Source organism: Doryrhamphus excisus, linkage group LG22 (assembly GCF_037039965.1).
Source record: "Doryrhamphus excisus strain RoL-2023G ecotype Guam linkage group LG22, RoL_Dexc_Guam_v1.1, whole genome shotgun sequence".
Taxonomy (NCBI): Eukaryota; Metazoa; Chordata; class Actinopteri; order Syngnathiformes; family Syngnathidae; genus Doryrhamphus; species Doryrhamphus excisus.
Window position 1 is genome coordinate 11,737,219 of NC_136378.1, and position 23,992 is coordinate 11,761,210.

General features: G+C 42.8%; 1 protein-coding gene across 6 annotated transcripts in view; it reads left to right on the forward strand.

Annotated features, from left to right (window-relative positions):
- arhgef9a (Cdc42 guanine nucleotide exchange factor (GEF) 9a) overlaps nt 1-23,724 on the forward strand; it is a 36,015-nt gene extending 12,291 nt beyond the window's left edge. The window contains exons 1-12 of one of the 6 annotated variants that reach the window (XM_078788172.1): nt 1,069-1,324; nt 7,465-7,644; nt 8,729-8,818; nt 10,823-11,023; nt 11,380-11,559; nt 11,925-12,157; nt 12,826-12,955; nt 14,012-14,143; nt 15,661-15,904; nt 16,808-16,876; nt 18,741-20,570; nt 20,815-23,724. In XM_078788172.1, coding sequence (XP_078644298.1) covers nt 1,310-1,324; nt 7,465-7,644; nt 8,729-8,818; nt 10,823-11,023; nt 11,380-11,559; nt 11,925-12,157; nt 12,826-12,955; nt 14,012-14,143; nt 15,661-15,904; nt 16,808-16,876; nt 18,741-18,916 — 1,650 coding nt within the window. In that variant the 5' untranslated portion in view covers nt 1,069-1,309 and the 3' untranslated portion in view covers nt 18,917-20,570; nt 20,815-23,724. The other 5 variants (XM_078788170.1, XM_078788173.1, XM_078788171.1 and 2 more) reach the window with 5 other exon arrangements.
- The last annotated feature ends 268 nt before the right edge of the window (nt 23,725-23,992 follow it).

Consider the following 23,992-nt stretch of genomic DNA (forward strand, 5'->3'; position numbering starts at 1 on the left):
TACAGCTCTTTGCTATTCACTGAAAGCCTCACTTTCATGAGCCCTCGCTTTCATCTCAACGTATATGTAGAAAGTGCTGTGGAAATTATTTATGGTTTTAAAAATACTGATGCACTTCTTACGGTGTTATTCTTTCAACATACACATATCTTTTGACCTAAACCCAAAGCTCTATGTAAAGTTGTATTAAGTGGTTGATTGTGTAACTGGATTGGGAGTGTGGGGACCGAACTGAACCATATCCAGTGTATGAAATAATTCATGAACACAATGACCTTGTGTCATGATATTCGCAACAATAAAAGGCACACATACCAAGACAATAGCCAGTTGTGCTACAGTGTATAAACTCATCAGGGCTACTCGGGGGGAGTTACATTCAGTTTATAGTGGTCCGCCCCAAACTCAGAGTGGAGTTTTGGGGTATGGATTATTGTGCCTGTTGTTCTGGTGGTCATGTGCATGTGTGTATTCATTTAAATCACAAAAGGTACTTCCTTGTTAACATCCTATTATGTAGCTTGAAGAATGGCAACCACAACCGGGAGTCGGCTATGTTACGTCACCTTTCTGTTGTAGATCATCAGCGGTTTTGTCTGGTTACTGTACATGTTTTATGGGAATTAAACGGTTCAGTTTTTAGGAATGGATTAGTTTGTTCATTTGTATCATTGTTTTCAATGTTGTGTTCCTTGCTGATTGCCTAGCATGTTGTTATTTGTATTGCTTTCTTGATGGCATTTGACCCTTATCGTCGGACGTCATATTGGCTCAAACAAGAACGTGGGTATGGATATCATATTTCACAGACACAGTTTGTCTCCCCCATGTTAAAATTCAGACTATAGATGCGAGTTATTACAAGGGATGGATTGTCCATTTGGCCCCAGACTAAAGAAAATGCTGACATCATGCTAATAACATTCTAGACGATGATCACTGCTGTTATGTAAATGATAAATGATAAAACGGCAGGTGAAGGGGATATTTTTAGACAGGGTGGGGAAAGAACGAGGTTATGATTTCATCCTCGGTGGTCAATGAAGTCAGCGAGGGGCTGGCTGTGCCCCTCCCCGCCCGGTGTGATGTCTGCTGCCGGTCGTCTCGCAGTGGAGGCTGATGAGTATTAATTCGGGACCGCCTCTCAAACACGCATCCCTCCTCTGCCTGGTCTGTGTTCACCGGAAGGCACACAGCCTGCCCCTCGCTTTCTTTGGGAATCTGCAGCCCGGAAAGCCGCTCTGTTGTAGGGGAAGAGGCGAAACACCGTCAGGTGTTGACCAGCAGGGTGAAATCGCGGTGCAGACTGATGACGATGATGATGGTGAGGATGATGCATCCCTTCCTGTGCCATTATGAATTTCAAGACGCAATGTGAAGAGGCGTATCGGCATCTTTTTTCCACGTTTCGCCCAACCGTAAAGGTGGATTACATGCTCGCTTGGGGTCTACAGAGCTGAATACCGCCCGACTGAGAGCGCATCTCACGGCCCGCAGCGCTGCGCCATGGCCTTGGATGTCCAGACTTGCGCGGTGTTTACGGTGATCGCGTTGCTGGTGCTTGTGAACGTGCTGTTGATGTTCATCCTCGGTACTCGTTAATGGATCTGCGATCGGGGCCCGGTTCGCAGCGCACCTCGCTGTCACACAGGAGAGGAGAGACAGGCAGTGCGCGGTGGTCGAGAGTGGGGACACCCGGCGCTCCATCACGGCAACGCGTTGAAATGAATGACGTTGGTACAACATAATGTATTTGTGTTACCCCCCTCCCTGATTTTTCGTTATGTATTGTCTCCTCTCGCTTGTCGTTTGATGTTGTCTGGTGATGGTCGTAGTGGTGCGGACACAGGTCTGTGATGCTCTAACCTTTCCAGTGCACTGGAATTATCCCCGCATATAAACATGTCCCCTTCGTCGATCTCCTCTCCTCTCCTTCCTCCATGTTGTACATCCTGGCTTATGAGCATGGATTCATTTTACTGTGTCCTGGTGCGATTATTAGGACGAAACCTGCACTCATATCTAACCCCATCCTGCTGCTGCATGATTGTTTTTCTTATTCACAACATGGCAGCTAATAGCCGGGTTATATCTTCCCACTGAAGACGGCGTGATGCTCCTAGCAAATGGGCTTGCAAGTGAGAGAGATATGTGCTGTAGATTCTGCGGAATCATAACTGAACAGCAGCCACTAGTAGACAAGACTAGGCCTAATAAAGCTGGGCCTCCGCTCCAGGTTTCCCCCATTTTAGATGCAGCTAAACTCCGCTCCCATTTCACAGCCTGCCATATTCACACTTCAGCAAGGCACATGTTTCAGATGCTCATGCCTGAGTGGCCATCGCAAAATCCATTTTTTTTCATCCACCAAGTGAAAAGGCTTGTCAGGTGATGTGTCACTTCTTCTTCCACATGCGCCAACATGAGCCAATAAAAGATGGGAGGCAGGTGCCATGAATGTTGAATGAATTTCAGAAATAGATATGCTAAAAGCCCATCTCAGAGCTGTCCACGAAGTTCCTATTATTAGTGGTGGTGGGCCTGCTAGTTGTTTTTTTTTTTAGAAATAAGTGCTCTCTCACACTGTAGGAAAAGTAGCATGTGTTTTTCTAGTGAAGCGGGAAAGGTTTCCCAGGTTGCTTGTGTAGACAGAAATACTTGGCAGCCATGCATCAGGCCAGGTACATCTTTCACATGTCATGGCATGTGGGCTGATTCTCTTGAGTGCTGAACAAAACTTGAGTTTACTTCCATGCAGGAAGCAGAGCATCATGATAATGTCGACCGCAGTGGTTATGGCTGAGCTGGCTGTCACTGTAGCAGCACAGCACATGTTCTGTGTGTATTATGTTTTTCTGCATTCGTTATCTTTTCTGTATAGGATAGTCTTGTTGAATCAGAAGTGTTGCACATGTATTTCACACATTTGTACTTCCTCCCGGGCTGGTGTCTTCTAATAGAGGTCCGTTAAATGCTGTGACAGAAGCGTCAATGTGCAGATGGTGCGTGTGAGAGATATGCTGCTATTTCCCACTGGTTTTAGGAAGAGCACATCTGATTGGCTCCCAGACTCAGGGTATATGTGTATTACATAACAAGGTTGGCAGACACAGGGAGGACGGACCGCGAGACTCACTCGGTGCGTCAGAAAGAGAAACCTCTTTCTGGAATATACCACTCTGGTAATCGACATCTCAGTCTTGGCTCTCGTGAAGGATCGTAATTGTGAGCTCTTCCGAAGGGGATTCGACTGTAATGATCATATGAGCCGGACTTCTCCATGCATACGCTGTCTGTACAGTTACATGGCGCAAACATGGTAAGGCTTGTTAAAAGCATATGTATTTGCTTAGGAATGCTGTCAGTGCGTTGCTGCAGCTATGCTACAACTACAAGTTGAGGGGGAATGCAGTGGAGTTGCCAGAGCAGTGAATGCTGATGCTTTGTGGTGCAAAGAAGGAAGGATTCAAGCTTCACTGTCATTTTGTGTCGTTTCTTGATGGGCTCCTTTCTTGACAGAAAAACAGAAGTATGTGCCACATATGTCCATGCTAAGAATGCTATTCTTTTGCGTTTATTTGCTTTGACACACATACAGATCTTGCAAACGAGTGTGGCTTCTGATCCTTGATGCCGTAACTTGACATAGGCTATCAGAGCTGTTAGTACGCAGGTGCTGAGTGTTTGTGTATGTGTGTGTAAGGGCTACTGTATTGTCATTTGATCAAGCTAGGTCTGACGTTGTGCCATGGCAGGGGGCAATTGGGAAGATTGATTATGTAATGCTTTTAATTTATTCACACATGTAGAGGGGGAAAATGCAATATATTGGAGAGTGGTGATCTCATTAAAGAGATGGGGGGATGAGAGGAAGGATAGAACAGGGAGGGACATTGGTTAGAGAGTGCATCACTATCTCACCCCTTGTTCTTGCTGTCTGGTGCCTATATTATTGAAGATTGATGGGAACTGAACAGATTGTGCTATGGTAGTGAATTGGGCTGAAAATAGAATGGTATTGGGGTGGATGGGGTGTGGCAGACAAAGCAAGCAGAAGGTTAACAAGGGCAATCAGGGTTGACCTCCGTAGCAAAAATGTGTGGTGAGCTTCATGGCTGGCGAGGAACCGACTCCTTTGGACCTCCTTCTTCTATGCAGCTTATCTTCATGGGGGTCATGGGGTATGCTGGAGCCTATCCCAGCTAACTTCAGGCGAGACGCATGGTACACCCATGACTGATGGCCAGCCAATCCCAGGGCACATATAGACAAACAACCATTCACACTCACATTCATACCTATGGACAATTTAGAGTCACCAATTAACCTGGCATGTTTTTGGAGTGTGGGAGGAAACCGGAGTACCCGGAAAAAACCGACGCATGCACGGGGAGACAAGGAGAAGCTGTGCTCCTCGCCGTATGACATTTGTATGACACAAAGTAGATAAACTGTAGAAAGTCATCATCAATGTTTCTGCAAACATTATATCGACAATATGCTGACAAACGGAAATGGGCACATGCCATGCAACCCAGTTTATCACTGACTGTGCATTCGGAGCGTAGGCTGGGCTCACACAGCCTCATTTCAGCTTTTGGGCTTGTATTGGATCAGGAAATGTGCACATTCAGCGATTTTTACCAAAGATTTATTTTTTATGATTTGGAATTATACAGAAAATACATTTATAACACTCTGCTTGACCTGCCTCTCCTGACTGCACGTCAGTGCTCTGTAGGTGCCAGTCCAGTCAGCCAATAGTCTTCCTGATCATTCCATGATGCCGTCCTGCATTTTAATAATTTCAGTCTGTGCAGTAAATGATATACATCTAATTACTGTTCCTGGATGAACAAAGATTTTTAATCTTTTTGAGCAGCCACAATCCGTGCTGTTTCCATGGCAGCGTGACACATGTTTTTGCAGTAATCCTCCTCTCTTCCTGAAGTGAAGAGCTTTGAGATATAGGCTGGGGCTATTGTTTAGCAGCTCACAGCCCAGTGTGATTTCCCATTCCAATCAAACTGTTCAGTGACATCTTTGAATGAAAAACCCGCATGAAAGTGTGTACTTGTGCATGACATGGAAGGAAGCCTTGAGTAGTTTGTAAAACAACTACCATTACATGCACCAGTATAGATCTGCTTGGCGTCACTCATGTACATTGATATGAGCATATCCGTTATTTATAAACATGTTAAAGAACATGTTAAATGTTCTTATCAACCTTTTGCACAAATTAATTGTGTTCACTCAACATAACTACTTTGAACATAATGTTTACTTTTTGGCCATAAAGTCAGGAGATCAGGAAGACCTGGGTTGGAATCTCTGCTTAGGCATCTCTGGTGTTTTTTTTCCGGGTGTCTTGTCTATATGTGCTCTGCAATTGGCTGGCGACCAGTCCAGGGTGTATCCTGCCTCTTGCCCGAAGTCAGCTGGGATAGGTTCCAGCATGCAACAAAACCCAGCAACTCTAATGACAATAAGCAGTATAGAAAATGGATGTATGGCACCTCATACAACTGTATAAATGTGTTCATTGTGGATGTCCAGATCAGCATTTCAGTCTACAGCAGATTCAGTCCAGATTCATACCATAAAGAGCACTAACATGTAATGTATATTCCATCCTTCATTGACTTTTGATGTTGACTTAGTATTGCTTTGGCCATATGTGTAAAACTTTCCCCGTCTATATTATACTTCTGCTCTTTGCAATCACTGGCACCTTTCTGTGGTGGCATCAAAAACATTGAAAAGAAAAAACACACTTATGGTGTCCATCTATCCATTTTCTATGCCGCTTATCCTCACTAGTATCACGCGGATGATAAATCCCAGTTGTCTTTGGGCGAGGTGGGGTACATACCGGACTGGTCGACAGCCAACTGCAGGGCACACTCATAGTGTTGATCCTTCAAATACTGTATCTGATGACCTCCAATTTTTTTAGGCATACCTTTCCAGAATACTTTAATAGAAGTCTAAATTGCACGGCTTTAGAAGCATTTAACATCGGAGGAGCAGCTCCTGACCGGCTTGGTTAGAAACTGGCTGCACTGTCCACCGCCTGAGAGACTGGATGCATAGCAACGTCTGTCCTGAGGAATACTGATGAAGAGAGTTGCAACTGGACGGGAAATTTGGAGCAAACAAAAGATGGAGCTTTGCCAAAGAGGCAAGCATGCGCAGCTTTAATGTGCTTGTGTGTGGACATGATGTTGGTCTCAAGGCAACAAAGAAGAGTCCTCACTGTGATGGATCGCATTGCTGTTCACTAGATGGATGATGTGGGACCTGGGTCCCTCTTAGAAACAATGTTGCTGTCTCCTGTCCATTAATGAGAGTGACCTTTGGCTGCCTAAAGCCCGTAAAGAATGCCAATCAGCTCACAGGCCACGATCCTCTTCTCACCAATATAGTTTTCACTTGTATTTTTCACTGTTGAGTTTAAGATCATATATTTGTTGCCATAGAAAAAAAAGAGTCATGCATGATTGTTTAGTGTGAAAAGAGGAAAGGAGACGTCAGCTGTTTGCTAATCAGTACAATTACACATGTAAATATTCCAGTGTCCTAATAGGTCAATTACTTTTCCTGTGGATTGGGTTCTGATGCATGTCTGAGCAATGTTGCTTCTCTCGTTAAAGTTTTTCCTTGTTTGTGTTGCTGCGCTTTGTTGTATTGTGCTGTGGTTTGTGTTAGCAACTGTGTAATTCTGTTTGCAGTCCTTAACGCTGTCAGTGGGCTTTGAGGGTGCGCATTTGCATCCATTAGTAATCTGAGTGGGTTCGACAAGAACGATAAGTATTACAATTGCTGTCACATTTGTGTAATATAATCTTTCTGTTGATATACAACAGTTTACATTAAAAATTCATGATGTGCTGTACACTGGGGGAAAATAATTATTTGACCCCCTGTTTATTTTGTACCTTTGGACACTCGCTCGGCCACTCTTCACATACCAGTCCTCTGTTGTGTTGGCTGTGTTGTTTGGGTCATTGCCATGCTGGAAGACCCATCCACTACCTGTCTTCAATGTGTTCTTCTGGTTCTTTCAGTTGCTGTTAAAGAACTATTTTGGTCTCATGTGATGACGCCGCATCCTCCCAAGCCTTCTATGAATTACTCAAGTGGCAAACTTCAGACAAGCCTGTACATGTGCCTTGTTGAACAAGGAGACTGCAGAAGCTCAATCCATTCTGCCAAAGTGTATTAGCATTGCTTTTCTTGGTGTCTGCGGTCCCAGGTCCCTTAATATTGTTAAAAAGCTCCTCTTGTGTAATTCCGGGTGATCCCTTAACTTCTCACGTCGTGAGAACTTAGGGGGGTAAACCTACAAGATCAGATGACCAAATAATTATTTTCCCCACTGTATAAACGGTGTCACCACAGATGTAACACAATTTTAGTGTTGCTTGAGTTATATTCTGTCTTTCTTTACACATTCTCCAGTTGATAAGTGGAGGGTCAATCGTCAACGCTGAGGCGGTATGGGACCATGTGACCATGGCTGACCGGGAGTTGGCATTTAAGGCCGGTGATGTCATAAAAGTGCTGGACGCTTCCAACAAGGACTGGTGGTGGGGCCAGATTGATGAGGAGGAAGGATGGTTCCCTGCCAGCTTTGTGCGGGTGAGTTTGATGTGACCGCAACTGACCCACAACCACAGACACAACATACACCCACACACCCAGAAAGGTCGGCACATGAATATTGTGCAAACAAACAAACGCACAAAAACACAATGGTGAATAAGCATTTACTAAAACTTAGGGATGCTCCCATCAGGGTTTTATGCTGCCCATACCGATACTGATACTGATCATATCAGTGATATCGACCAATACCGATCACACAGCTAGGATGTCATTTTTTTAAATGTATTTATGATGAGTGCTTACTTTATTTGTGATGAGTGATAGAGCATTTTATGATGTATTAGGGGGGAAAGTTAGGACAATTCCAAAGTCCCTGATTGCCAATAAGTAAAAAGGCGGGTTGCCCAACGTGATTTTTTTTTTATGGGGCCCATAATTCTTGGTTGCACTCTGCTACCCTGCTATTGGCGATACGATATGAGAACTTGAACCATAAAATCACATTCATTTAGACAAAAACATATTTGACTTATTGTTTTTGAGAGAACATACGTATATCACTGGTGAAACTTACAGGATTACAGGATGAGACGCCTTCTTTAAGAGACTACACAGGTTGACGCCGTTCTAGCAGGACTTCCAAGTATCATGTAGCAGGGCTCCATTTATCTGCATATACCAATCACACGCTTTTTCACGGAAATTGGCCGATATTGATCAGTGGCCAATCGATCGGAGCATCCCTATTGATAATACATATTGCATTCATTGCTAATGATATCCCTTTAGTGTAGCATCACCATCATCTTCTCTTAAATGCACTTCAATCCACTCATTCTTCACTTTACATTGCAATGATATAGCCTCCACATCTGAAGAGAACAAACTCTACTCTGCACTGAAATCTGAGGTTGTCTGATTGCACTGTTCTTAACTGGAGGGTTTGCTGAAGCAAGATTTAGCATTCTCGTCGCTAGATGCTCCACACAACAAACACACCCCGCCAGACACCCCTCATCGCCATTCCCACCTGTCCATCCTTCCACTGTCACTCCGTCAGAGGGCAGGACTGTCTACCAAAAAGTATCTTTCTGTTGTGTCATTCTTTCTCTCCAAGGTGGAACCCCACCCTCCTCAGCCCCAAACAAAACAGGTTTTCTATATCAACCCCATAGCAACTCCACGGTTCCAAAACACCACGTCAAAGGTGCGTTTTTTTCCAGCTTCATCCACCCATCCAGCCTGCCCCACCCGCCACGCAAAGTACCCTCAACATTCCCAAACATTAGCATTACTGAATCATCCTCAGTGCCGGTGTCAATAGACAGGTCGTTCTGACGAGTCAAAAGTAAAGATCTTTAAAATACTAAGAGGCTTTTAACGAAGCTGCAAGAGTGATTACTCTTATTAATGTTCACTTTGTGCTTACAGTGCTTACTGTTTCACTATTTACTGTTGACTCTGAACATTTCTCAGTTTTAAGGCTGCGCTACTGGTTCTCGTCTCCGCAGTCAGTGTTCTCCCACCCGTCACTCTGCTTGTCTGTGGCGCTGCATTTCTCATCTCGTGTTTGGCATTCTACCAGTGGATTTTTTGGTGTTCTGTTGGCAAAGTGTGTGTCATCAGGTGTTGGCTGCTGGGCATTTTAAGTCACGCTCACTTGACCCTTTCTACGAGCAAGATCGTAATCTGTTGTCTCTGCATGTTTGGAAGCAAATGTGAGGCTGGGGAGAGTTGTGTGAAGACGAGTGTGCATTATATATAGAAATTGAAAACACCCCTGTTAAGATATGCTAAAAATTGAGATAGCAATCATTTGTAGATGTATCCTCCTTTGGTATGACTTATGAAGTGTACAAATCAATTGAAAAACTGTTGCGGGAAAAATAGAAATTATACAGTAAGCTGGTTTCATCAGTTTGCAACTACCCGAAAACAAATATTTTGCTGAAGTACCTTTTGTTTCTTCAAAGATTCATTCTTTTGGGGTGAATTAAAGTGAGTTTGATCATCCCAAATAAAGTTCAGCTGCCACGGTTGGATTTTCCTGACAATTACACATTTACATCCTACAGCAAAGGCTATGGTTGACAAAGAGCTTACAGAACATCAAAAGGAGCTTATTGTTCAAACATATCATGCACGGGAAAGCTACAAGCAGTTCCACAGTAATACACTGAACACACTGAAGACTGCAATTAAGAAGTGGAGAAAATATGGTACCACAATGACCCAAATAGCAAAAACTGGATCCCTCTTAAATAGAAGACAAGACTGCAAAAACTGGTCAGGTTGGTTGTGCAGTACAGTGAAGAACAGTGGTGGTCCTCATTGCGGCTGAGATTATCCCACGGCCCGGTGGCTGGGGGCCCTTGGCCTCGTGGGCCGGAATGGGGCGGACAGGAAGTGACGCTGGGGGTTCAGAATGGGTGTTTTTTAAGGGATTATTGCGACAGTTATGAGATAATTCACATCTACAAAAGCCTGTTGTTTTAGCGATCAAGTCTGATGCTTGTGTGTCTCATCGAAGATTACAGTAAAACCAGTGACATCTAGTGACCAGTGTAGAATACTACATTTTATCAACATCTGAATGCATCTTTTGAATGAGTTATACAGTGTATTTGCATTTTATTTCATGTAGCCATTTTTATATAAACAAAAAAATATGTCACCTTTGCTTAAATATGGATGTTTTTTGAATAATAATATACTGTATTCTACCACGAACAGCATGATTTATCAACTGATATTTGAAAAACCGTGATAGCGTGAAAACAGTGAAAGTAGCAAGAGAAAGTTTTAGGGTGTTCATGTCATTATATTATTGAATATTCTAGAATTATTATACCTTTTCAATTTAAATGCACACATTATAGGTCACATTACAGGTGGAAAAAGTGTTTTAATTATTTCTTGTCATCTGTTTTTCTTGGTATGTATTTAACAGGGGTGTGTTCTTTATATTGCATTGTACACTGTACAAGCATGCATAAGTGCAGACGGGAGTCACACACAAGGCTGTTTTTTTCCTATGGTCATTAGTATTATGTGGCAGTGTTTTAGTGAGTGGAGTAAGAGTCGGTAAGAGTCTGTAATCATATGTTTTCCTAATAGTTTTTCACCGGATCCACTTCACACACAACTTCAACATAATGTTTGTGTGTGTGCATGTGTGTGTGTGTATGTGTGTGAATGTATGCGTCCTCAGTTGTGGGTGAATCAGGAGGATGGAGGAGCGGAACCAGCCGAAGGGACAAGTGAGGTTCAAAATGGGCATCTGGACCCCACCAACGACTGCTTGTGTCTGGGCTCGCCTCTCCAGAACCGTGACCAGATGAGAGCTAACGTCATCAACGAGATCATGAGCACAGAGAGACACTACATCAAACACCTCAAGGACATTTGTGAGGTACATGAGAACATGTACTTTCCCCTGACAAACACATGCAAAACATACAGTATAGAAAGGAGGCCTGAGGGGCTTGACTGGTTACTCGATATATATATATTTTTTTTTTTAATCTGATGTACATTTACCCTTTGTGTACAATATTTATAAATCGGGTTTTTACCAGAAGACAAAAATGTATATGGTTGAACACTCAATTAGATGAATAAATAAAATTAGGGCAGTCAAAGTTACCGCATCAACAATAACAGTATACATAAATGGCTGTACATATCATCACCGATACACCTGATCTTAGTTTCTGCAAGTAACTTTGATTCAGACTACTGATTTATGTTGAATCCTTACCTTTGTAGGGCTACCTGCGCCAATGCAGAAAGCGTGTGGACATGTTCAACGATGACCAGCTGAAGGTTATCTTTGGGAACATCGAGGACATCTACCGCTTCCAAATGGGATTTGTTAGAGACTTAGAGAAACAGTACAACACAGAAGAGCCCCACCTCTCTGAAATTGGACCATGCTTCTTAGAACATGTGAGTTCAGTGTGTACTATTTCATCTTCAAACACAAATCAGTAGACGTAAACATGTACCACCAGAATGCATATTTTTGTCTTCTTTTTTCAACTACAGTATTAACATTTTACCGTGGACATACCCCCGTGTCCACCCAAGCCATACCATCCCAAACTTCTTTCCGGGCTCACTTCCAAATGCGCAAACCTGATTATCTGAAACTTTGGCATCATTTAACACGAGAATACAACGTTCTAACTACATACGTAGGTAGAGAGTAAAAAAGTGTAAAAAGCATAATAGGTCCTCTTTAATGAGTAATTTTAAGACATTTTTAGCTCAAATTCTATGGTTGTTAATATTGCCGCTCTTCTGTTTTGCAGCAAGATGGTTTCTGGATATATTCAGAATATTGTAATAACCATTTGGATGCCTGCATGGAGCTGAGCAAGCTGATGAGGGATGGCAGGTACCAGCACTTCTTTGAGGCCTGTCGACTCCTCCAGCAAATGATTGACATTGCCATAGATGGCTTCTTGCTCACCCCTGTCCAGAAGATCTGCAAATATCCCCTCCAGTTGGCTGAGCTACTCAAATACACGGCACAAGAGCACAGGTACAGCACAGTTTAGATTGGATAGCATTATTTCTCACAACGCACTTACAAACTCTAAATTGCCTGAATACTGAATATTTTATCAACATATTTTTTTTATTTCAGCACGAGTGTATGATCATAAGAAAATATTACAGATGTGTAGATGCATACGTGAATATTCAGACTAGTGCATGCAAGCACACAGAAACATAGTGTAAGTGATTCAGTGTAATTCAGCCAGCTCCAGGTCATTCACAAACCAGGCGCTCTCAGCCAGAGAGTGACAGGTGCCAGCGCTGCAAGCGAGGCCTGCCAAATCACAGTGTTTGACTGCAGAGAATCTGCCAGCTATAGGCCATCCCTCTGTCACACACACACACACACACACACACACACTCATGCTATATTTGGATCCATCGCCCATGTGAGACAAAGAAAAATTAAGCTCGGATAGCATTGACGCAATACGATTTTACAGCTGGTAGAGAAACTAGCTAATTATAATTCAATGCTTTCTTGTTATTTGGACTTTATTTCAGCAGGCTTACTAATGTTGCCTGAGTAAACATACCCAGTATTTAACAAGGTGCACTTTGTCTTGCATTACTCGTGTTTTTTTAAGGGTGTCCAGTTTCAAAGAGCTTAACTTGACCCCAAGAGTGATTGTGTGTTCACTGTGTCTGTAGTGACTATCGATACGTGGCAGCGGCCCTGGCAGTAATGCGTAACGTCACACAGCAGATCAATGAGAGGAAGAGGAGGCTGGAAAACATCGACAAGATTGCCCAGTGGCAAGCGTCAGTTCTGGATTGGGAGGTTTGTGTGCAAGTGTGTTCATTGTTCACATTGTGTAGTCCAGAAAGTCTCATTGGCTCGGTAGCCATAAAACTACACCAAGCCTGCGCTCCACGGCGGATATATAAGATGAATCAAATGCTGTCATCATTCATGTGTGGAAGTATTGACTCCGCCATGGGACAAAATGATTATAAACACTGAAAAATCCTCTCTCAACCTAAACAAGTTGTACTCCGCTTTCCTCCCACATTCCAAAAACATGTATGTTAGTTTAATTGGCCAATTTGTCCATAGGTATGAATGTGAGTGCGAGTGATAGTTTGTCTACATGTGCCCTGTGATTGGCTCCAGCACACCCCAGTGACCCTAAAGACGATAAGCGGAAAAGAAAATAGATGGATGGACTTTTTTTATGCAACTTTTTTTTGACAATCTGCATTCTAACAGTTGGCAGATGAATCAGGTTTATTAATAGCTGCAGATCTGGGCACCTCAGAAACAAATCCAACAACAAAAGAACACCCAAAAGAGTAGACATCACTCATCAGTAAAAAAAAAAAATGCTTTTGGAAAAATTACAAAGACAAATTGGATCTTTATGGGTTTTTTTTCTATTATTAATATCTTGGTTTGAGAGTTTAAGTGTTTTATGGAGGACTGTCAACACTCTTGCAAAACATACTCAGTCATGTATAAAAATAGCTATATTTGTATTCATTTCTGGGAAAACACATTTTTTTTCGACCGCCGCAATAACCACAACTATATACAGTGTACTCTTATTTTAACATATGAATAGTATGATTACACATTTTTTTAACAAAAGGCCTCTTTGCATTGCTAAACAAGGAAGAGTTCTGGTTTGAATTTAAATTTCATTTGAATAATTTCACATGCTTTACCTTCTGGGTGATTACAGTCTATCTCTGCAAGAATGTTCTTCCACGGCACTGCAACTTTATTATTTATGCAGTCTTTGGAAAACATGGGAAAACACGGGAAAAATAAATATATAATTCTTTCAATGAGTAACCCTTTGATTGATTGATTTTGTATGTGTTTTAATTTTTCCAGGGGGATGATATCTTGGACAGAAGCTCGGAGCTCATCTACACTGGGGAGCTGTCATGGATCTATCAGCCATATGGGCGCAGCCAGCAGCGAGTCTTCTTCCTCTTTGATCACCAGCTGGTTCTGTGTAAGAAGGTAGAATGTCTCTTGCTTTGTTCATTTTCTTCCTTTCATTTTGATTCCTGTTTGCTTGAGAACAAGCTGATAAGGCAGAACACAAATCTAGCCAGCTCATTGAAAGTTCTGTATCCCATGATGATGACGGAAATTCTTGAAGGCAAGGCGACTTCTGACTCAGACTGGAAATGGATTACAAAATGCGAGACGCAAGAGCCATCGGTGAAGATCTGTTCAAATACTCAGCACATTTCCCAAAATGGAGCTGCGGTAGTTTAGGCTTGGATGCGCTGAGGCTGTGCGCCCCTGTCAGGCTGATGTTCATGGTCGGATACACTCAACTATACGTGCACAAAGAAGAGCAGCCACAAATGCAGAGAGACACTTGCACACACGGGCTCACAGGGCAGAGGAAATACACCCTCGCACGCACCCAAATGTGAACCCAAAACAATTACTTTACCATTTACACAAAGCATTTGACATATACATGCACTGCAAAGCGTGTACATGCATGATTTACTTTAGGGCTGGGTGATACGGACCAAAACTCGTATCCTGATATATGTAGGTTGCTGTGGGACGGGTTGACCATTTCCCGCTGACGCAGGGACGTGATACGTATGCGCTTACGCTTCACGTCCGCCACACAAAGTGCTACCTAACGATGAACCACATAAGGAAGTCCACCCCACTGTGATGTCACAAAGGAGCCAAACATTTTGAGCCATCCCAAACTTCTTTTAGGGCTCACTTCCAAATGCGCAAATCTGAAACTTTGGTATCGTTTAACACGAGAATACAATATTCTAACCTACATTTATAGGTCAGAAAAGGGATTTTAAAAATCACAATAGGTCCTCTTTAACTGTCGTTCGAGCATCCTGACAACAAGACTGACTCTGGACAATGATGAGGGAACTCGGCCTATTCGATGGCGAAATTGCCCAGATGTTCAATTCTCCTTCTTAATCCAACAAATAAGGATAATCCGGAGGGCATGTTAGACCTTCATTTTTCCCTCTTGTACTGTATTGTTCTTATCTGTACATACGTAGATGCATTTCTCTTTGTTCTCTGTCTTTTTTTAGTCTTAGTGACCTCACTGTGTGTGTTGTTTAGTCCTAAGGCAATAGCGTAAGGAAATGAGTTCATGTGGACAGTACATGGAAGTAAATAAAGTTAGCTAAGCTTATTTGTGCTGGATGCATGCAACTGTTGGCCAGGTCAGATTTTGCCTTGGGCCAAGAGTGAATATAATGAATTGGTGTGCTACTATGTAGCATGGGATATTACCTGCACTGCGTTTTGTTAGTGTGCCTATCAAAATAGCGGCGATGAGCAGATATTCTGAAACATTTGTATCTCACTATGTCCAAAGGGGGTGTTAGTATAGTTGTGTCACAGATGGAAAGGGTTACGTAAGACAGACTGTTGGATCTTAATAGAAGGTGGCTTAATGACACAGAGTTTCAAATGACACACACCACATACCTACGCTACACATTAACACATTTTTCTGTGCATCCCTCCAGGATCTGATACGACGGGACATACTGTACTATAAGGGTCGCATCGACATGGATCGTTACGAGGTGCGGGATGCTATTGATGGGCGAGACGATGATTTCAACGTAAGTGTGAAGAACGCCTTCAAATTGTGCAACAAAGACAGCGACGAGATCCACATCTTCCTGGCCAAGAAGCCGGAGGAGAAGATCCGCTGGCTCAGGGCCTTCCATGAGGAGCGGAAGATGGTGCAGGAGGATGAAAAAATCGGTTAGTCATGCCTTTGGAAAGCATTTGTTTCATTCACAATGACAAATATAGCTCCAGTCATGGTTCATACATACTGCTACATGCTACAAGGGGAAAGACTATACAGTCACAGCTCTGTTTTTGTAATTAATTCATTCCAAAGGTCTGTCGAAAACTGAATATTTTTATGAAACGGTGTAAATCAAATGAATCCATTCCAGACGCTTTTACATGCAGAAAAAAATAGAATTTCATGTAAATGACAAATTAAATAGATAAATGAACATGACATTTACTTTGAATGAAGACTAGCACAAAGAACAAAGACTGTGAAGAAGTGACTCAATGTTTCTCACCTTATGTTATTATGTAATAATGTTAAAAAATGCATTTAGAAAGTCATAATGATATAATAACTACATAAAAATTCCTATATTAATCCATATTGAATCCTTTAAAGCAGAAATCTATTCATTCCGATATCAGGGTCGGGTCTGGGTCGAATTAACCCCGACAAATGATTGTGTCGCTATTGTGTAGCGACCAGTCCAGGGTGTATCCCACCTCTCGCCCAAAGACAGCTGGGATAGGATATCCGCGACCCTAGTGAGGATAAGTGGCATAGAAAATGGATGGATCGATGTATTGTGTACACAAGTATCACAGGATTTGGTGTTGGGTGTGTGATCCAAGATGGCTGAATAAACAAGCAATGCTCAGAGTAGTCTGTCAACATCTTTTTTTAATTCCACTGGATTCAAAATGCCAAAGGGTAAATTACGAGTTTGGGTGCTATATGATGAACAAGACGGTGTACGAGAACAGAGGCAAAAGATATTTTTAGAAAACAAAGGTTTAACTGTAAAAGGTGTATAGCACATATGACTTATTTGACATCACATACTGTGTTGTTCACTTGTTTAGGTTTTGAGATCTCAGAGTACCAGAAGCGGCAGGCGGCCATGACAGTGAGAAAGGTGACCAAACAGAAAGGTGAGGCAACAAGAAGATATCAGGTGATTTCAGTTTTCTTTTCCTCACTGCTGTGCCCTGTCTTCTCATCGCTGTTTACTCTTCTTTCAACCTCCTCGCTTGTTTACGTTTGTCGCCTTCTCTTAAACACACAAACACATCTTTTATGAATGGTTGCACCGAGCAAGCTGGAAAAGTTAAGCAGATGAATTGTTTCTTCAGCCTTTCATTTGTGTTAAATGTTTGTGTGCTCACATTAAGCTGACTTGCCACACTGTAGTCCTGCAGCTGTTAAGCAACAATGAAAAGACAGAGGGGCCGTTTGCATGGAATATTGAGTTGAAAGCGATGGCACCAGTCTTCGTGGCGTCTGGATTCTGCCGTAGTTTACATCTTTTATTCCACTGAGCTTTGATGAACTTGTTTTCACTTGATTTTTATATCCAACATACCGTTCAACATACATTATACTGTAGATTAGCCATATTTGGGGGTTTTCCTAATCAGGAGCATCTGATACCGATTGGACTTCGATGGTCATCTCACTACTATACTACCCGACTTACTGGTTTATATTTTGTCATTTAATATGACAGAACGACAACTGCAATTTCCTGACTGTCCAATCAAACTCAACAGCATCATACAACTGACCAAGAGAAGGAAAAAAACAAGCGCACATGGGGCCAAACACGGAGCCCACATGGGGCCAAACACGGAGCCCACATGGGGCCAAACACGGAGCCCACATGGGGCCAAACACGGAGCCCACATGTCACAAACGCCGGTGTCATCCTTTCCGTTTTAGCCATTTGAGTGTTAGCTAGATGCCATTAATGATCTCCAAGTTTCCAGTTGCACAATAAGCATGCCCATCCATTACAGTATGTATTAACCAATGACCACTTCTGAATGTTCTCTCTGACGTCAGGACCCGTGTAGATGTCTGTCACAAGTAAATGTGTACGTATGTGCTGTATGTGTACATGGCTGGCACAAGGTGAAGTACTCTCTTGAATTTCAGATTCATTTATAGATTTCATCTTGAGAAAGAGGGCCATGTTGTATGGACATGGTTTGAAAATGATAAAGGTATATGCATAAGAGTTCTCCTTAGAGCTAGCACAATAAGATGCCATGGCAACTGCTAAAACAGCATTGGGAGGTGTTGTCATTAACGTTGGCACTGGAGCATGCAGCCACTGTTCAATGTGCTGATAAGCATTATCATCACAATCGCAGATAAACAGCTTTCACTAGCACAAATAGATCAAACCCTTCTCACTGCTAAAACAGTGTTTGGCAAAATACCTGCAACAAAACACACATTTTCCCATCTTTGTGTGTGTGTGTGTTTGTTCTTTCTTTTGAGATGCCATGGCAACTTTGGAATCTTTCATCTCCAAATCTACTAGTTTGTAACTCCCCCGGCGTACGTGTGATGCTTGTAGACTGTAGCTTAATGACATAGACTGTAGTCAATGCATATTAACACTTTTCTTTTGGCTCTATTTTCACTACTTTTGTGCTATTCAAACAATGTCTCGTGTCCAAAAGCCTGGTGGTAACGGTCTATCAGATGTGATGTGCGGGTTCGCTTGTTTGCCTGAGACGGACTTTGATTGAATAGCATCTTTGGTCTCCCTTGTGTCATCACTCGTGCTGAATTCCACTCGCCATCCTCTTCAGCAGTCATCATGTGATCATATTTCAGGTTGTACATGCAGAATGTTAACAATGGAGTCTTACTCTTACGTGTGTGTGCAGCATGAATAGATGTTTTGTGGTCGAGCTACTCAGCGGCAATACTGACGATTGTTTTCTTTTTGCTTTGCGCCCCCCCCCGTACCCCTTTCTTGCTTTTCTGCACCTGCTGCTTTTCCAGGTGTAAACAGGTGCACGCCCCCCTCATACCCGCCCCCGCAGGACCCCCTCAGTGCGGGGCAGTATGAGGTAACGGAGGACATGGCACAAGGAGACGTTTTTGAATTCAGTCAATCCAAAAGAGGCCAGGCTCCTTTCTGGCAAAATTTTAGTAGATTAGCTCCATTTAAGAAATAGAGACTCTTCTGAAGGACCAGCTATTTTTTTCTTAGAAGCACTAAACACTGGATGATCATGTCCCACCATGAAGAAAATACACTTACTCAAGAGACTTTTAAAGCTAAGGACCAACGTTAACATGGGGTGTGCGTGAAAGCAGCAAGAGGACTGAATATTTTAACAGAATTGAGGGGAAAAATAAAAGCTAAGAATTCATAAAAATGTTAAAAACATTTTTAGTTATCGGCCGCCGCACATTTTCTCCCTCAGATTCTGCAACGCTTGTCATCACCATCTGAATGTCCTGGAGTTGATTGAGATTGTTGTATTTATCCTTTTCAAGTCGGCCATCCGGAGACACACACCAGGCAGCGCCAGGTCATTTTGTATGACTGAGTCCCAGATCTTTGCTGCGCTGCTACGTCAGATTGCGTGTTGCATTCTTGTGAATGTGGGCCCAAATAACGGCGGGCGTCTGAAGGGACGTGCGAGGCTCGACCGCTGGGCGTCACCTCTCCCGCTGCTTATCACAGACCATCCACGCTCCACGCATGCTTTCATCCGGATCTCCTCTCAGCCGGCTCTGTAGTAGCCTGTTCGCCCCTCTCCTCTTCATCCTGGCATCTTCTTTATCTCTCTGCCCACCTGCTCAGCCTCTATGAGTCAGAGGAAGCACCCGTTCCTTGAGAAAGCCGCCACCAGCCACGATACGACTCCAGGAACAAATCAATAGCGGGAACGTCAATAGAGTATTTACATTCTTCCACCAAGCAGTTTTGACAGGGTATTCATATCCCATCACTCGCAGGGTCGAAGGCTGTGGGTTGTGGAGAGCTTGCCGCTCAGATGAACCTGCTGGGAGCAGGAGATAGGCAGGCTACGCTCCAGCCACCTGGTGCCAGAGCCCCTCCTCTCTCTCCCCAGAGACCACCCCTGTAGCACTGTGCTGGCACCTCGGAGACTTGAAAGAGCACGGCCCACCTCCAGAAATACACCGAGAGCTGGTATTGAGCGTTATTTTCTCGTCTGCTCCTTTTAAAAACTTCTTATTTTGTATCAGTCACACTCAGAAAAGCCACAGACTGATGAATGCAGGAGATAATAACATCAGGAAACGAGGTAGACCCTTAACCTCAAGGAGGTCAAAACCGGCATCGGAGGCTAGGTTCCTGAGGTTGTGAAGTATTTCTGGAAGTGCAATACAAGAGCGTAGGAAGGCACAAGGATGAATATAACGTGTAGCATGCAGACATCTTAGGTTTGTGGTCTGTGCATCTCAACAGACTGCAGCTTGAAACCTTGGCACTACCCCCCCCCCCCTCGTCATGTTGTGTATTCAGATCTGATCCATGTTCTGGCACCGGGTGCCACACTGTTAAGTGAATTACTGAAGACGGTGGCCTGATCAGATGGATTTGTTTAACCGACAATAAGCGAGGGAGAGATTCTTCTGTGTGGACACTTCTGTCAGGTTCTTTGCTACAGCTGGAATGTAAGGCAAACATCTGTTGATGGTTTGTGAGCAGACATTTTTTATGTGGGATTTGGTGACATTACATTATCGTGGAACCTATGCTTTTTATCACTCAGTTGTTCCGAAACGGGCAAAAACCGAGGCAGTTTTTCCCAAAGAAAAATATGTACAACCTGACACCCATAAATATGAAAAAAGGTGCATTTTTTTGACAATAATTGTAGTTTTACATGCAAAACAATGCTAAATGACAAATAGATGGAACTGATGCGGACCTCCCGTACATCACATCAGGGACCTCAAACTCAACCCAGTGGTCGGCCTGGCTGAGTTTTTAGACTTCAGAATCACGTTTCAACCAAGTGACTAAATTGGCAACAAACATTGGTTGACCATAAATGCTAAAAATGTTAAACATAATTGTAAAAATGTTACATTAAAGATGGTCATTTATTGGTACTTTCGCTTGCTGAGAGGAAGTTGCTCCTTATTTGGGCAAGCAGGAGCCAAAACTGGACTTGCAGTGACCTTGTCGTGCATCAGAAATGGCAGGAGGTCATTACTCAACATAGAGTATAAATAAATAACACTATAACCATCACACAGCAACTTAACACATGACAGCTAGATCACACATACATAGGGTAACTACTACTACTAGTGGAGGATAAACAACAATTATTTTAACCATAGCCTGTAATTTCACCAACTAACAATAAAAAGGTGCCGCAGAGCATGCTGGAAGCAGGGCATCGCTCCAGTTTTTGACTTCCTTTACTTGTTTTGTGAAAGGTTGCTAGTTTAGTGTTACATGTTTACAGTTATTACGCCCCATAGCAGTAGTAGTTGTCCCATGTGTGTTTTTATTTACCTGTTAGATGTTGTGCTTTTTTTGCCATAATTATACAGTAGTTAGTGTTTTTCATTTCACTGCGTCGCTGCCAGTTCAGTGCTGGCTATGGCTTGCCCAGTTGAAGAGCATCATCCTTTCAGCAAGCTAAACTGCCTCTCAACATCTCCCCAGGGTCTGTGGGCCGCACCTACAGTACTTTCAACTTGGGGTTACTAATGAAGGGGGCCTTAAAGTACGGTTGCCAAGCCAACACCAAGGTTTGACTGTACTTCACTACTCAATTATTACTTAACGAGTGTGATATATTGTTCTATGCCATTTTGTTTGCCTTCCTGGGACAGTTGGAATTGATTTGTATGCAGCGCAATACGTTTCATTTGACTAAAGGAAGTTGAGACACGGGTGAGTGGTGTCCGTGGAGATGGCTCCCAGTCAGATTGTTCTGGAAGATAATTCCCTTTGCCAACAACATATGGTTCCCAGATCATGATAACCTCAGGTCCAGTGCTGCGCCCACCCCGCCCCCCACCCCCACCTCCCTCGCCTCCTTCCTATTCCACACACAGATGCAAACACACACAGATACACAATCATGCGCACTTACTGGCCCGTTGTGCTGCGGAGAAGAAGAGAGATGCTATCTAACAGTGCCTTCCAGCATTCCACTAGTGATTATCTATTCAGTTTCACAGGCAGATTTGAATTCGTCACGTATTTTCCCTTCAGTGTGGGACTTGCAACAGCCTCTTCCTTTCTCTCTGGATCTCTCAACTCTCATACTGGGAATTCTTGGTTTGCTGGTGCACCAGATCCACCCGGATAAAGATCTTTTTCCACATACTGTGCACAAATACTTGTTACGTTCCTTTATCACACTAGCATAGCCGTGATTCTTGCACAAATATAAGTTATTCTTATTTCAGATGTTTAGACATAGACTTGCTTTATTGTTGAAAGATGATTACTTTGGAATATATCGTAGAAATCATTAGTTTTCCTTAGTGGAGTTAGAGTATACTGTTCAAAGACTACTACTACTACTAGCAGTGAGTTATGAATTCAATAAGAAAAAGTAATCTATTTTAACTTTATCAGCGACACAAATGTAAATACTGTAAAAAGAACAGATCATATATTTGGATATTTTGCGTTGGAGACGAATGTTGTTCCAGTTCTAGCGTACGGTAGAGCTCAGTACCCGGTAAATGCATGCTTGTGGCATCTGATACTTTGCATGAGACTTAAAACAACTCTTTACGGTTTGTTTAGTTTCATTTCATTTCTGTGGTGAAGCCACTGCCATCTCACTGCGAGGAGTCCACCCGTCTCCTGCTTGTGTCACGTTTACGCTCCTTTTACGCTTCTGTTCTTCGTCCACGTCGGGAAGAAGGACGGAGCTTTATCCCGGCGTGGAGTCAAAGAGCGAGCTCTTGATAGGTCAAAGGCACTGGCATTCTCTTTGCCCAAATATTAGAGGTTTTTCTTGTCATTTTTTTTTATTTCACTGGCTTAGCTCTAAACTGCTGGTTATTTATGGAACGCCAGTCACTAAGGCAAAACGGGTATCGTTTTTCTATGACAACCAAATAGGCGTTAGCATTGATCATAGGTGTTTGTGTATAGATTTTTAGTCAAGCAGAGGAGCGGAATATATGCGAACTCTGTGGGGATGTGCTAAAAATAACTCTAATCCTGAAGACACACACACACACACACACACAGAGAGAGAATACTTCATTACAATTCATATCATGCTCTTGTTTTAAAATGAGATGCTCTGAAGTACAATGACTTGACAGTAGAGATTATTTTCCTCTCTTGTATTTATTGAATTAGTAGCCAGTATTCAACGCTATCATTTTGAGCCAATTTGTTCTAACAATGTATATATCGGTTCTGTTCATCTGATAGCGTTAACCCTGACCTTTTACACGAGGCCCAGAGGACTGCCTTTTGTTTTCCGGTCATGAACCAAGACAGCCAAGTTAGCAAACTGAATGCATAAGAGGTCACTTGCAGCCTTTTTCGTGCATGCACTCACACGCAACATGACGACATTGCCAATAGAGATCCAGGGTACCACATGGAGTCCAATCAGCCATATATAATGTGGTTTTCAATGACAAGCTGAAGAAAGACTGGCGTCCCACTTTTACAAACACTATTCATTGTATAATACCATCTAGTCCCAGGTCTGGGGTTTTGCTTAGCGCAGGAAATGAACCCACACTACCCAAATCCTTCTGTCGCCATATGCAAACATTTCACATTTTTCTTTTTTGCTGGCATTTTGAGTTTATTTGTTGTAGAAATGAAAAATAATGCCTATTCAATCCAGAAACTGTGAATGGGAGAGTGGAGATGTCAACTGTATGTACATTATATGTTTTGATGTAATCAGAAGCACTGGGAATATGTTGTACTTCGCTGTAAAAAAAATCCATATCTGATATAGCTGTACTTTTGTTGAAAATAAAACCTCTACAGAGCGGGGCCGGGCGTTGGTGTGTGAGTGCATTGTGTTAGGTTTCCTGTCGTGACATCATTTCCTGCAACGTTGGCTCTTATTTGAGGATGCACTCAAGAAGAAGGGCTTGGAAAAGTAGACCTAAGTTGGTAACGGGATGCTGAAAGAAAAGTCGAAAATGATAGCGTGCCGATCGTAACTATGCTGCCATCAATAAGTAATGAGTCTTATGCAAATACATCTCTCAGCTGACTGCTCAAGTGAAGGAAGATCGCTCCTCTTCCTCATCTTTCAAGCCCA